The sequence below is a fragment of the Cinclus cinclus genome, chromosome 17 (assembly GCF_963662255.1).
Source record: "Cinclus cinclus chromosome 17, bCinCin1.1, whole genome shotgun sequence".
Lineage (NCBI taxonomy): Eukaryota > Metazoa > Chordata > Aves > Passeriformes > Cinclidae > Cinclus > Cinclus cinclus.
The window spans coordinates 1098105-1113884 of record NC_085062.1 but is presented as its reverse complement, the minus strand read 5'-3'; the positions used below and the strand labels follow the sequence as shown (position 1 = coordinate 1113884).

Below are 15780 nucleotides of genomic sequence, written 5' to 3'. Positions count from 1 at the left end.
TCCTGCTGAGAGCTCCTGAGCATCCCCAGCTGGGGTGGGCTGGAGCAGGGCATGCAGCCCTGCTGATCCATGGGGAGAAGGGGCTAAAATTTTGAGGGAGCTCCAGGTACTGAAGGCCTGACCTGGTTTTCAAACACAGCAGACTCGGAGCTGGCCCTGAATTATGTCTGTGTGAAACTCTTATTGCTGGGAGAAGACTTAGTACCTGAGGGCCAGTGTTGTCCCCCTTAATGTCAGTAACATGAGCTCTGTCAGCCCTAAAGGACAGGAGATTGAGAACATCAGTGTCTTGCTTGAGGGAAATGTGTGTGGAATTCTGTAGAAAGATCTGTTAGACTCAGTCTAACATTTGTCTCTTCTCCTGGTATACTCTGAGTGTAAAGTGTCTGCTGCTCCCAGGAAAAATAAATGTATAATTGCACCATCAGCTGATGAAATCAAAGTGAAATTGCTGGCAGCCTTCTTCCTGCCCTCCCTGCGTTTTTCTAGCATTAACATTCCAGCTTTGTCACCTTTGATCAGGGGGAGATAAATCCTTCCTTTCGTAAGGAGCAGAAAGCACTTTCCCTGGGTACATAGAATAATGGCCTCTTCTGTATATTATTCATATTCCTCTCTTTGTACTTGTCAGTTCCCTATATTCTTGGTTGTTGTATGCCCCATAACTCTTGGCCATTTTATCTAAGACTTTTTAACTAAAGAAGTGGACGCCTTAGGAGGCAGGGAGAGCTTTGCTAAGGCATTGGATGGGCTGGCACATGTAATGTGTGCCAGCACCCTCCGTGGCTCTGAGCAGCCTCATCAGCCCCCAGCTCGATGGGGACTGGTGCTGAGCATCCCTCAGTGGCCACGGTGAGAGGGAGCCTGGACACCAAGTGTTTCTCACCTGGATTACAGGTGCTTGGCAGAGCAGCCCAGGAATGGAGCTTGTCTTTGGGCCAGACCAGAGCGTGCAGCAGCCTGGCCAGCCCTGAGCACCTCAGAGGAGGATGTATAATCCTGTCTATAATCCTTTATATAATCCTGTACATAATGCTCTGTATAATCACATCCATTAGTGCTCTCTTTGTTCAGTGTCTGCTCTTCGAGCCCTTCTGATGCACTCCTGACATTCCCCACCTTATCTCCACGTCCTAAACTCCCGTCTCTTGAGCTGCCTTTATTTAGCTGTGGGCACAAATGGGAGGAGTTCAGGGGGCAGGGCCGAGGTTCTGCAGCAGCACCTGCAGGGGATGCTCCCTGTGCTCACCTGTCCGTGCACGTTCTTGTTCTCCCACGTTTCCCTGGGAATGTTCTCCGTGGCTGTTGGAGAAGCTGCTTCAGCACTTGCAGAGAGCCAATGCTTTGTTGCTGCTGGAGCCCTGAGTCAGGTGCTCCTTTTGGGCTCTGTCATTTGCTATTTAGCTCCAGTGAGTTTCTGCTGCATCGAGCTGAAACAAAATGATTTCCATCCCTGCAGTTAGTTGTTGGCTGGAGTTGCATGAATTGAAGTGACTTTTGGGGAGAGTCATTGAGGGGGAAAAAAGAGACTCCCCAGGAGATGATAAAGGGAATGTGACTTCTGCTGGTCTGGAACCCTCGCAAGGAGGAGGCGATGAACACATTGAGAGTTCCCAAATGTATTGATCTGGTTTTATCTTGTAGGTGCTTTATGCTGCTTGAGGTGCATCATGACCTCAATATCTGCATCCAGGAACAAGCTGTTGCCTCTGGCTTTCACCGACAGCTGGTTTTCTTTTGATACATCCCAGAATCTTCCTGCTGATTCCTGTGATATGTCAAAGGAGCTCCACAGTTTGTTGCCCTCTCAAGACTTCACTCTGTTCACTGTGGCTTCCAGAGTCTTCCATTCTCTTGAACTAAAAGGACAGCCTCAAAAAAAAATTCAAAAAGACTCCTAAAAATGTCCTTAACCCAGGGGAGCTGCTGCTCTTGTTTGTGTGCAGCAGTGATTGTTGAGTTAATATTGATGATCTGCCTGTGCCTGGTAAATCAAACATGTAAAACCTGGCCCAGAAAGTTCGTGGTTTCCAATGTGCAGATGTCTGCCCCTTGCTCCTAAGGCAGCCCCATCTCCATGAGAGGCCTCTCAGCCTTTTCCAAAGGGCAAAGAGTGCCTTGTTTTAAAAAGTCTCAAGTCACACACTCATTTTGGGTACAGCTTTTTTCCCTTTCTCTCTTGCTCATGAGAAAAGCCCTTCTTTCTCTAGGAAAAGCCCTTTCTTTGATAGGCTGTAATTAGTAAAGGTAAAGCTCACCACCTTTTGAAGAATTTCTTAATGATTAGAGAAGTGTGTCTGTCTCTCAGTCACTTTCCGGGGAGGAAAAAAAAAAATTACAGAAGAAGCTGCAGGAGGATGAGAGCGCTTCTGTGCAGCAGTGAAGCTCCCTGAGCCGCATCCCATCCATGGATTTTAGCGTTGCTTGCTCCTGCTGAGCTGCAGGAGCTGCCATGGCCTGCCCTGGCCGTGGTGGTGCCAGTGGCTCTGGCAGTGACCCCGTGGACACCCAGGTGGGTCTGACCCCAGCCCCTGAGGTCAGCAGGAGCCCTGCTGATGATTTACTGCAGGCTCAGAGGCTTCAGTTCTGTGCCTGAACACACCAGCTGCCTCAGGGCACCGGGATTTGTGCTTTTGCTGGATAAACTCAAAGCATGAAAGAGCCAAATCTGGAGGCTGTAGTAGAGATCAGTGCCAGCATTTACTGGATTAAGACTCACTTCTGTGATAAAAGCTATCGGTCCTGTCTGCTCTGCCCCTTTGTGACACTGCTACCACACTCCTGCATGCAGAGTGCAGCACAAGGTGTGCTGGTTCTGACACAAAATCAAGATTAGCTGTGCTGACGTGCCATTAAATGACCATGAAGAAGTGTGAGGGTTGTGATGAGCCCAGCGAGAGCTGGAGCAGCTTTGGCAGTGGTGGTCCGAGGGCTGTGCAGGAAACACGTGGCCGTAATTCTGAGTTATCTGAGCAGTCCTGCTGCCTCCTTGGTCAGAGTTTGGGCACTCAGCTGTGCCAAAAAGCTGCCCCTGACTGGTGCTGCTCAGTACCTCAGAGGAGGCAGGAATGGATGGGGACACAGGGGTTCACTGCAGAGCCAGCACACCCCTGCAGGCTGCAGGGAGCTCTCAGGGCTCTGCTAAAACCTCCACCCTTAAATCAATGTAAATCAGACTGATTAGATTACAAATTACAGAGCTGCATCCTGCTGAACCCCCTGGTAATCATTGCTTTCCTTGGCTGCTTGGACAGGGACCTGGCATAGGTGCATTTGAAACAATTATCTGAGTGAAGAGCTCCTCTCTTTCTCACTGCTTTAAGGACATTTACCCCTTCCTCATTCCAGCAGCTGATCTCAGCAAAATTATTTCCCTAAAGGAGGAGGGAAACACGACCCTCGTAGCTCCATGGCTGATGGCAAAACTGAATTCATAGCAGCTGCTGGAGGGGGAGTGAGGATGGGATTAAAACCACAAAGGGACTGCATGGGAAGATTACTTCAGAAAGTCACTTGGGGTCTAAATAATAATCCTAATAAGCACTACAAACAGTAAATATTTTCCTCAGCACTGCTGTTGCTCTGCCAGCCAGGGGAATGTCACAAATATGCAGCTTAGAGATTTTTTTGGTAATAATAGAAACTGGATGTAGTAGGGAAATATAATCTCAAAGCATTTACTTATCTAAAAAGTGTCTCTGGTCCTATAAAATAGATCCATGAGCTTGTATTTAGCATGTGCAGCTGAATCTGTGCTCTGGATTCACCCTGGTAGGATTTTTGTTTACTCAACACCCATCTCTGTCTCTTCTGCCTCTCTCAGCAGGCATGTGTTGGTGTGGGAAAGATTATTCCAGCTCCCTTTGTGACAGCAATGCAGACAGCCTGGTCTCCAGTGTCTCCCCATGTGATGAATTCATAAATGAGTGCTCCCCCAGATTCTGAGCCCACATTAAAGACTTTCCAGGGATTTTACCTGGATGTGATGAAGCATCAACTTCTTTCATTCCTTGCAGAGTCCCTGAGATGGATCTGTCACTCGTACCCATTCGTTTGTGTGAGTTGCAAGGTAGAAAAGAGCTTTGCTACTCGTTCACCCTTTAAGGAAATGGAGAACTGCAAACTCAGACTGTGCCCATGTCAGCTGAGGTCGAGCATCTCAAGTGCTTGGGATGAGAGCAGAGGCTTTAAAGGACTGCAAGCACCTCTCAGGTGCTGTAAGACTTTGGTCTTCTCTGTAATTCCCTTGCATTTCTTGTGAACCCAGCATTTTTGCTGATACCATGAGTAAAAATTGAAGGGCAGTGGAAAGGGGGCTAAACATATTGGCCTGGTCATGTGTCTGAAATTACATGTGCTGATATAATCAGCAAAGCTGCTGGTTAATGTGTACATTGTCAGTTCTGAGAAGAACTTTCTGTGCCATCCTGGGACAGTGTTTGTCAGGAGGGGCTCTCCAGCATTCCTAATAGCAATGGGGTTTTCTGTTCTGAGAGGCCAGGCTCAGGTGTTGCAGAAAGGAAAAAGAAGGGATTCATGTTCTTGAAAACCCTTGTTCTTCTGCTTTCAGTTTTCCCTTTTCCTCATTTCTTAGTGGGGATTCATTGCCCCTGGCTCTGAGAGCTGAGGCCTAAAAATCCCTAAATATCCAACCCTGCTATACGTGGTGTAAAATGGTGGGATTTGGCAACATCCAGAGAAATTTTTGGGGCTGTGGATTGGGGAGTGAAGAAAGGAAGGTGTGAGTATTTGGTGCATGATTTTACCTTCTCCTACCTCAGCCCATCTCGTCTCCTGCCTCGTTGCTGCTCTGATAATTTGAGCTCAGTATCAGTGGTTTTGCCCCCTAAAGTGGCAATTGTCCAAGGCAGAGAGGGCAGGGAGAGCTTGTGGCAGCATTGCAGGAAGGTCTGAGCCTGCTCCAGGTGTGGATGCTGCCCTGAGCAGTGGGTCTGAGAGCCCCTGGGCTGCAGGGTGAGTTTCTCTGGAAGCAGCAGGAGTTGAGATAAATGCAGCAGCAGCTCAGTGACAGCTGCTGGGAGCATCAGGAGTTTGCAGTGTTTATCTTTGCTGGAGGCAGGATGTTAGCAGGTTGTAAATTCAGATTGGGTTTCCTCGAAACTTGGAAGACAAATCCAGATTTTCTGTGTTGTGGAGTTCCATCCTGCCTTTATTTATAGATTATTATTATTATTATTATTATTATTATTATTATTATTATTATTATTATTATTATTATTACTATTATTATCATCATCATCATCATCATCATCATCATCATCATCATTATTTCCCCCCCTGCTTTTCCTAGTCCCTTAACTAGTGCTATTAAAATTCAGGCCTGGAGAAAGCAGTTTTGCTTTTTTCTGTTAGGAGGTTCAGTGACTGACTGTGCCTTGAGTAGGGTTATCCAAACTTCACAGAAAGCACCTCTTTTTGTTTTCCTTTTGAAACTCAGTACTGGGATACCTGACTCCTAAGATGACTGGTAATGTTAACACAGAGTTAATCACAGATATCAGCCCAAAAACCAAAGAGTTTTGTCCCTAAAACATCCCAAAAATACATTGGATTTCTTTTTTGGAAAAAAAAAAATAAGGTCTAAAATACAGCTGGCAGCATCCACCTCGTGCTTTGCAGCTGAGCTCTTCAAAGCTTCCTAAGGGATATGAAGCACCTATTCCTATGGAAATAGAAGAGCTGATTCTCCAGGGATCTCAGGGAATTTGAGTTAGGTAAGAAACACTACAGAAGATCAGCCCTTGAGCTATTTAAGATCCCAGGACTCCTCACTGGCAATGGAGAGAATCTGTATAATTTTGATGGACATGAAAGTGACCAAAATAGGCAGTTTTGGGGAAGCTGGCTTTAGTCCAAGGAGGTTCCAGAAATACTGAAATCTGCCTCAGCTGCTCCCGATATTCAAGAAGCTTAAGCATTCTGGTTTGGAGATTTTTAAAGGATTTTATTACTGCATTTTCAAAGTGAAATGTTTCCGTTTGTTGTGTTTTGACATGTTATTTTTTCCAAAGTCATTTCAAATAGACCAACATTGTGGTCTATTAGAAGTGAAAGGAAAATTGTAAGGAGCAAAGAGCAAGAACTGCATACCTAGAGTTTAGCTGTTCTGACATTTTAAAGGCTGTTTTCTCTTTTTCTACAAAAGTGGTTTCCTGCAGGCCTTTTCTGGATATACTATGAGAGAGAAATGCCTGAAGGAGAGAGGATGCTCTGAGAAGCAAGGTCTTTGCTTTTGTTAATGATTCTTGCATGGATGGACCTTTGGAATAGCTTCTGAGTTGGGGACCAGATCTGAAATGCTGCTTTGGCAGTAATTTATTACCTAATCCATTTGGTACCTAAACGCTGCAGTTGAGAGAGGGCTCTTTTCCTGCTGGCGTGGGCCTTGCAAATGAAAATTTCTGTAGTGGGCTGGTTCAGACAGGGATCCAGCAGGAAGCTGGGGCTGATACCTCATCCCCAAATTCCCTCAGCTGAGCCACTCAATCACACTTACTCTGTGTTCTGCAAATTAAAGGATCATATTTGAAAGGCTGACACAGCTAACCAGGTCATCTTCTGTTCCACTCCTGCCTTCTCAGCTTTTCATGAGTAATTTTGCAGGCAGATGTTTGTCCTGTTCCTTCAGAGCTGCAGTGAGATCTAGCAACTCATTTCATACAGAAAGATGAAAGGAAAAACAGTTACTTAATAAAACAAACCTTGTTTAATTGCTGGGGTCAGTCTCTTGCCTGGGTTTTACGGGTTCCTGCAGCTGGCTTTGATCTCCTGATTTACTCTGGGAACAAAGGAGGAGAGGAGTGACCGTAAATCATGGCAGGGAGAAGTTGAATTTTTTCTGGCAGAGCTCATGAAGTTTTGAGACTTTCTGTAACGTGCAGTCCAGCAGCAAGCCAGCAGGAGATCTTCCCTGGCTTTCAGGAGGGTCACTGAAGGAATTCCTTACAGCGTGACCTTTACAGCCAGAAAAGTCAGGAGTTTCTAAGGGAGGGCTAGCAAAGAGCACCGGGAAACACCGAGGCTCCGGAGAAGACTGACCAAAAGGGGTCAGCATTTGTTAAGCTGAAATTCCATCCTGACAGATGCGAGGAGCCGAGGATTTACTGCGGAGCTGGAGCATCCTCCGGGGAGATGCCCAGCCCGGCTGGAGTGACCAGGGACAGCCCCGGACAGAGCCCACCCTGCTGACACCGAGCTGAGTTTGCGTTTGGAATCCTTGCTTGGACAGCAGCCGTGGGCTGGAGACGTGCTGGGAGCAGTGTCCTGCCCTGCAGCCAGGCTGCTCCCAGCTCAGGGGGCACCGGGGACCAGCGTGGAGGGGATGCAGGGCTGGCATCACCCACGGGAGGCAGAGAGCCTGCCAGGAGCGGGGCTGAGGCTGCACGGCTGTCCCAGCCGCTGGAGCTCGGTGCTTACAGGAATTCCTTTGGCTGCTCAGAGCAGCCCTGTGTGCCGAGGTGCCCTGCAACCTTGGGGGTGCAGTGTGACCCCAGGTGAGAGGTACCTGCTGTTCCCCCCTCCAGGTGAAAGGTACCTGCTGTTCTCCCCAGGTGAGAGGTACCTGCTGTTCCCCCCTCCAGGTGAGAGGTACCTGCTGTTGTCCCAGGTGAGAGGTACCTGCTGTTCCCCCCTCCAGCACTTGCAGGCACTGGCACTGCTGCTCCCTGCCCCAGGTCACAGCTCAGCCATGCTCTGGCTGCTGCCAGCTCCCTGAGCCAGGCTTGGGGAGCTGCACAGCCTGCCTGAGCCCCAGAGCCTTCCTGTGCAGCTGCTTGTCCCTGACACAGCACCCCCAGACTCTGCAGCTCCGCTTGGATCTGCGTTCTGAGCCTGAATTCCTCTGGAGTGGCAGGGGTGATGCTCTCCAGCATTAGCACACATCAGCAAAATGCTGCATGGGACTGCACTCAGCAGCTGCCCTCTCTATAGCACTGCTGCATGTAGCAGAGCCCTTCTATGGCCGTAGCAGTTCTGCAAGATTAAAATTTGAATTTAAATAGGAAGCTATAATTTGAGCTCCTTAAATCATAAGTCACATCTCTAGCTCTGGCTGTTGCTGACTCAATTGCCTTTTGGTTGCTGTGTTTAATAGCTGTACAGTATTATATCTAAATACTGCTGACATTTCTTGTAATTTGAGGATAGGGAAATGGAAGAATTAGATTTTCATTGGCAATTGATTGGAATGCATTAATTAGAAGCATCATTTCTAGGTTTGACATGTTAGGAAGGTGAGGTGCTAAATGGAAATCCTTGTATCTAACTGAAAGCTTCAAGTTGAAAATGAAATACTTGCTTGGAAATTGCACATTTGCCGTGTGATTGTGTGAGTAAATAAATGTTTTTACTTGGTCTTGACACAAATTAAGTAATAATTCTTAGGTAAGCTGCTGGAGACTCTCTGTAATGTCTTTGAGATGCTGCTTGCTCTGCATGCCAGCAGAATCTTCTCCTTCTCCGTTTGAGAGATTTAAAGACAGTTATTTTGAGACAAAGCTGAGGCAGAGATTTCCTGTGCTATGAATTAATAACCTCAGAAGTCCAGGCATGAAAACCTCCCAGTGTTCTGGCTGCCATGTGTTCAGAGAGCTTGGAGCCCCGTTCAGAAGGAGGGAATCCTTTGGCAGGGAGGGCTGGAGCTGAGCTCTGCTCCTCTGTGCTGCTCTCAGGGATGGGCTGTGTTCCATCTGCCCCTCCAAGCTTGGCTTTTGTCAGGAGATCAAAAGCTGTGCTTAGCTTCCAGGATCACCCACAAATAAATGAACTGCTGCCCTCTGATTTTGTGCATATTTAGTTCTGTGCATGTTTAATTTTGTGCATATTTAATTTTGTGCGTGTTTAATTTTGTGCGTGTTAGTGACACTCCCGGGAGATTGCTTACATACAGTAACATGGAGGGGAAGACTGTGGCTCCCCTTTGGGTGGCAGTCCCAGCTGACAGCTTATGGCTGGTGATGCTTGCAGGTCATGGAGCTCTGTGTGAGGACAGCCATCTGCTTGTGGATAAGCAGAAATGGCAAAGAGCTTCCCACCTGCCCAGGAAACCTGCAGTTTTTCAGCTGTTTGTCCTCTCCGTTTATTGTCACCCTACCCTCCAGCCTTAAGTAAACACAGTAAATTTATAAATCCTGTGAGGTTAGGTGGGTAAATGCAGGACACTGTCAAGTCATTTGGCCTCCAGTTCCTTGGTCTTGGGGTTTATTGAGGTAGTATAACTTACAAATTTATACGTACAAAGTTGGCACTATTGATTTAAAAAAAAAATTAATATTTAATCACAGGCATCCAACAAGGTCAACAAATCTTTGGTAAGTAATTAAATAGACTTTTCCTTGCTAGCACTCGAACCCCAAGTAAATAAAAATCGGAGTGAAAGCATTTGTAGCATATGTGGACAGATTGCATTTGGAAATGTGTGGGGCTCAGTTCTTTGTGACTTAATTCTGATTCATCCATTGACCTTGTTATGTAAAACTCAATGCCCTTTTTAGAGGGAGAGTTGCAAATTGTGCTTCTGCATATTTAGTTCGGAAGTTCAATCTTCTGGCTGTTCATACCCTAATTCCAGTCCTAAGTGCAATCACAACATTGATTTTTCTCACTAAACATAACCTACTTTACCCTGGGATGGAATTTTTTTTTAATGGGCTTTATATAATGGCATATGTGAAAACCACTCAACTTAATGCCCCATCCTATAGTTAATTAACAAAATGGCATTGTAGCCATGGTCTGGTCCTCTGGCAGTGTATCTGACCACTAACCTTGGCCAGCCACAATGTCCATCCTAATTAACAGGAGCCCAGGTATTGACTGTGTCAAGCTCCATGGTGGAAAGAGCAATTTGCAGCTGCTGACAGAGTTGTAATTCTGTTGAAAATGCCAGCATGGGAACCTCATTTTGAGTGTTTTGTCATTTCAGAGCCTGGCTCAAGGAGCAGCTGAACAAAGTATAAATTATGAGTTTTTACTTCTCTGCAGTTGCTAAATAATGTCCTAAAATACATCCAAACATCTCCTAAAATACAGATTGCTATAGAAATACTGCTGGATTTACACAGCTTCAAGATTGGCAGGAGTCTTTTTTAAATACTGAAACATTTATTTATTGTTCATTTCTTTGAACTGTAATATACTGGAAAACTTATTGGGACTTAAAGCTTTAATGAACCTTCAGGAATGGATTTGATTCTTCCTTTGTCTTTCTGTTTTTGCTTCTGAGTCATTCAACTGAAGGCACAGGAGATTCATCAGGCTACTTTTACAAGAGCAAGACAGGATTCTTTAAAGCTCCATAGTGTTTCATGTTACAAATGAGAAAATTAATCATTTATGGTTTTATACTGAGAAGAAAAAAAACCCTTTACTTTTTCAGTACCTTAAATTAATTGTGTTTTGTTGAAAAACTGCAAGAAGACAGGTACTCTCAGTCATTCCTAATGACAGTTCTTGAGTGTTTCATTGGCTGAAGGTGCAAGAAGACCAGTTTTTTAAAGAAACTTAGGTGCCCAGTCCTCATAAATGTCAAAGAGATACCAGTGTCTTGCTAGATGATGATTTCTGCTTGGTAACTAACATTTTGTGTTGCATAAATATTTCAGAAAACTGTGATTTCGGGTTTAGCCTCTGTGCTGTGGTGAAGCCAGTCCCTCCAGGGAGAGGCTGTGGTGACCTGTGGTGGGAACTGAGGCAGCCCTTCCTCTTCTTCCTCTGAGGATGAGGCCAAGCCATTCACAGGAGCTGCTCAGTGGCATCTTCCTCCCCACATACTCATCATCCTTTGGTCCCTCACTGTCTTCAGAAGAGAAGGGCTGCATGACTCTTCATCCTCCCCATTGCTGCTGCTTTGTGATAGAGCTGAGCATCAGCAGTTCAACATTCTGCACCCAAACAACACCTTGGCTGGGAATTCTTTGTGCAAGTGCTCTTTAATTAGCAAGTGTTCTGTAATTAACCTTCCACGCAGTTGTTGCTGATGTTATTAGCATCACTAGATAAATACAGTTAACTTTTCCACAGGGCATAGCAACTGAGAGTGGCAGAAATCTGCATCCTGTGAGAACATCTCTGGGTGACAAAGTCTTGTCTTAACCACCAGCTGTATTCTCTCCAGGCTGCAGATTTCAAACAGAAATTTCCTTGGGAATCTGTAGGAAAGAGGAACTCGTCAGGCAGAGGAGCAACAACAACGTGTCCACTGATCTGGAACATCACCTGGAATAAAAATGGGTTATTAAAAAGCCTCCAGTGGAGCAATGATGAGGCACAGTTTTGCCTTGATACAGACAAACGTTCCAGAGTCTTCTGTGTTGGGACAAGCTGCTCTTTGGAAAAAAAATATTGAATAGAGAAAAGAACCTCGAGTGCAAGTTTTCCTACAGGTTCAGTTTGACTCCTAACTCCACCCTGCTGTTGGCAGAACAAATAAAGGCCCTGTCCAAAAATGTGATGTACCATAGGTCTGCATTCATGAGATCACTCTTACTTACTGCTGGACTAGAAGTACATCTAATTGTTACCTCAAAACTGATCTGCTGAGACTCCCACGCCTGAGCTGCATTCAGAGACCCCAGTCCTGAATGAGGCTTGTAAACCTTTCCCAATTGCTGTTTCCAACAGGGCCAAGGTGAAGAAAGGTGTGAACATCCTTGGAGCAAGGACAAGTGACCCCCGGCAGTGGGACGTGAAGCAGGAGGTGGGCAATGGTGGGAAGCACTCGACCACTACAGTTCTTTGTCAGAGGATAGCCCCGGGTTCAAGGAACAGGTATGGAACTCATCTTGTCGGCACATTAAACTCGTTTATGTCCGTGGTACCATTCAGGGCTTGAAAGACTTAAGGCTCATATTAGCACTGCTCACAGCTATTAAACCTGGAGCCTGGAAATCTGGAGATGCTCACGTTAACTGTGGTACCATCTGCTGATCTGTAATGGGTGATAAAATCCTTCGGTTCAAACGAAAAAAATTAATAGGACAGACCTACGTTGGGGCTGGGTATGGTGTCATTTTGGCAGCAGTATGAATATTCTTAATTTCAAAGGGGTTTACTGAACCTTTAATTTTTTTGGCTTGATAGTTTTGACCTTGTTTCTCTGAACATATCACAGCCTCTGTGGCTGGTTCATTGAGCAAGCAGTGAGTTCTTCCAGAGTGAGCCACTGAACAGGGTAATTCAAACCTCCAGTGTGAAATGCAGAAGAATCCCCTTTGGCAAACAGCTGATTGTTCCAGAACTGGATGTCCCTTTGCTGGGTGACTGAGGCAAAGCCCTGTGGGGAGCACTGGGATGAACTGGGCTGCCAGTGCCTGCCTGCCTGTTTGCTGTGTTTTTAGGGACTGGTCTGGCTGCTGGTTCCACAGCACTAAAGCAGGGTTTTCTCCATTATTAGGATTGCTTTCCATGGCACGCAGTGAAGTTGTGTATTTTCAGTGGAAATTACTTTGCTCTTCCCAGGTATGATAATGAATTCTCACAATGCTGCTGTGCATTAGTCCCTGCAGAGAATTTCCCACTGTACACATCCAAACAATGCTTCCCCAGCTCTGTGATTATTGTTAGCCACAAACCTGGGCTCGTGGAGGAGCATCACGAAATCCTTGGTGGGTGCTGGGCTGGTTATTGCTTTGTACTACACCTTCAGGCACAGGGAACCTGAGCAGGTTTTAACTCCTGTATTCTGTGCCCAAATACTGGATGTGTGTAAAGTGTAGAAATTCCTCTTGCCATGAGCAGCTCATGATTGTCTGAGTCAGTGTATTTCCACCTGGTGAGTGATCTCTCCCCATCTTTATCTCCACCCTCAGTCTTCCACTGTTTTTTCCTCCCTGTCCAGCTGAGGAGGGGAGAGATGGAGCTGCTTTAGTGGGCACCTGGCATCCAGCCAGGGTCACCCCATCTCAGGAGTGGTAAAGGGAAAGGAAAAATGCATCATTTGTGGCTTCCAGGAGTAAAAACTAAACCAGTTTGAAAGTGGGGACGTAGCTTTAGAGCAGCACGTGGCTCTGAGCAGATTTGCAACTGCAGAACTATAATAGTCAGGTTATCAAACCCCAAATTAAATCTCCTCGATTCAATTTGCATGAAGTCTAATTAACCCATAAAAATATTTTTGGCGCTAATTATGCAAATAAAACTCAGTGTTTTAATTAATGCCTCTCTCATTTGTGCATGTAAATAGTTGCTGTCTTCTGAAAGCATGATGAGCCTGGGTTTGAGTGAAATGTCTGTGTACAGGGAAGAGCTGGGTGGGGAAACCTGAGGGAAAGCACACATTGCTGAGTTTCTGGTGTCACTTGGAGCCCTCTGCACAGAGCACAAACACTGCTGAGCTCATTTAATTTGGTGGGGAATCATGAGTCCCTGATGGGAATTTCCTGTGCTGCCAGCAGCCCTTGCAGGCTGGTTCAGCAGTGCAGGTCATCAGGGGATGTGCAGTTCTGTACCGAGGTCAGGGGGTGTGAGCTGCAGTTCTGGAGCTCCAGCACCAGCACTGCCTCATCCTCCCTGCAGCAAACTCGGCCAGCTCAGAAATGTGTTGGTTAATTTATGTACTGAAGGAGTTTTCCACTGTGTTTGCTCAGAAATCTCCCTGCTGCACCATGGAGAACCACTGCACTCTTCCCCCTTCTTACCTCAAGAGACAAGTGACCAGACTCAATAAAAATACTCATTTTTCTTTCCAGCTTTTCCTTTCTTGCACATTTCTCTGTCATTAGTATGTGGATGTAATTACACTGTAAATGCTTTGAGAGAAGCAGTTTGAGTCTGAATGCAACAGCAGCTAATACATCTTCCACTTTATATAAATAATAGAACACAAGAGATATTTTAGATACATCACATCAGTAATTGTTTATCATTACCTTTTGAGAATTTAAGTGGGTCATGTTTCTTTACTTTTTTAAGAAATACTTTGTGGTGCTAAAGCCAGGAGCCAGAGCTTAGCTTAAAATTATTCAAAAAGGATTTGCAACTATGGCAAGTAACTGCAAACAGCTTGAAATCAGCAATGTTTGTGTGCCTCATAATGCAATTTCTGCTGAGATTCAAGTAGCTATTGATGAGGATAACAACAGTGGTGATGAGTGAAAACAAGGCTTAGGCAACTGCTTGCTTGCTTGTTTTCCTTTGTTGTTTCTGCTTCTGGAGGTTTGGTGTGTGTGCTTAGGGTAGACAAAAGGATATTTTTGGTTACTACTGGCACCAGTTCCATCTCTCAGCATTGCCTCTGGTTCCAGCCTGAGTAAGGCTCATGTGGTTGGTGCCTGAGGTACCACACTCACCTGGGAACAGCCCCAGTGGGTTTTGTGTGGTTTATTCTGGATTGCCACACAGGGAAGGAGAGCTGTTCGAGGCTGAGCAAGGGATATTTGTGTTTTTTGTTTAATACAGCAAAGTGCAGTACAGCAGACCTTCACCTGCTGCCTTGCTGTCAGCTGTGGGATGATGGTGAAGGGCAGATGAAGGGTGGGAGCAAGAAGGCTTCAGGGAATTTCTTAGGCTGGCTTCTCTGCCAAAGCCAAAGCACCAGAGCATCCTAAACTGAGTGCCAGGAGCTCAGAAGTCTGATCTAGGCCTGACTCCTCTTGCTCCTGCAGACCTGGAGGTGTCCTGGAACAAGCTGCCCTCAGTCTGCTCTCGGGCTGACATTTCTGCCCCTGGACGTGGCACTTTAATTTTGGGGTCTGGGGTCACCCAGCACTGTGGATTCCTGTCAGCAGAGGGATTTGGGAAAGCTGACGTCATGGAAAACTGCTGTGATGTAGCACTTGATCCTCTTGGCCTTGAACCTTCGGAGAGGGCTGTGGGCTCACGGCTCTGAGCAGATCTCCAGCTGTCTGATAAAGAGGCAGGCTGGGGAAGAGTGCTTCCAGATGCTGTGCTGATGTTTGAGGCCGTGTCACGGTCACTCCCTCCCTCTCACCACATGTGTGCACGTTCTGGTGGTCTGGGGCTGTTTGTAGTGCTGGTTTTTAGCACTGTCTGGGTATGGCTGCGTGACGTGGGAGCAGTGCTGGTGTTACCAGGCTGTGTTTGCTATCATCAGCACGTGGGGGAAAGCAGCAAAGCCACTGCAGTTCTGTGCAGATCCCTGCTCTGTCTGCTAGCACCATATGCTGCCAAGGGATGTCAGTGAAATAAATCCCCTTGTGATTGGAAAACAAAAGTAAAGTGTGTGTGTGTGTGTGTGTGTGTACAACGCGAGTCGGGCTTGAAAAAGCGTGAGCCATGTGGAGTGTGTCTGCCTGTAGCAGAACACAGCCAGTCTGTGCCCAGGATGTGAACAGACACGAGCAGTCACACATTATGAGCAGGGAAGATGTTATTAATTATTTCAGAATCTGGGTCATCCTGCCCTGGCAGTTCTGGGTCAGGGTGGTTTGCAGAGCTCAGCAGAGTGGCAGTGGTGCCTGCTGACCTCAAAACCTCACAGCCCAAGCAGAGAGCACGATCCTCACAGGGATTCAGAGGTTTAGTGCTTGTGGGTTAGGATTTTTTCATACCAGTTGTTTATGCTTTTGGCTGATAACTGAGGCAGGAGCAGAGCTGAGATGGCACATGCCACTGGTGCAGGTGCTTGGAGTTTGTACAGGTCTGCAGAGACTGAGCTCTACAAACTGTAGAGACACTTCGGGATGAAGACACCAGCAATGGATGTCTTACACCATTAAACCCTGAAACAGAAATAATTTCCATTAATTTACAAGAAATTCACATATGAGCAGGCATTATATATAGATATATGGACAAAATGAG

General features: G+C 46.2%; 1 protein-coding gene across 1 annotated transcript in view; it reads left to right on the top strand.

The window, feature by feature from the left end:
* TMEM132C (transmembrane protein 132C) overlaps positions 1-15780 on the top strand; it is a 119428-nt gene that overhangs the window by 34898 nt on the left and 68750 nt on the right. Inside the window, exon 2 of the mRNA XM_062504084.1 lies at positions 11641-11787. Within this exon, the coding sequence (XP_062360068.1) occupies positions 11641-11787 (147 nt within the window). The remainder of the gene's footprint in view (positions 1-11640; positions 11788-15780) is intronic.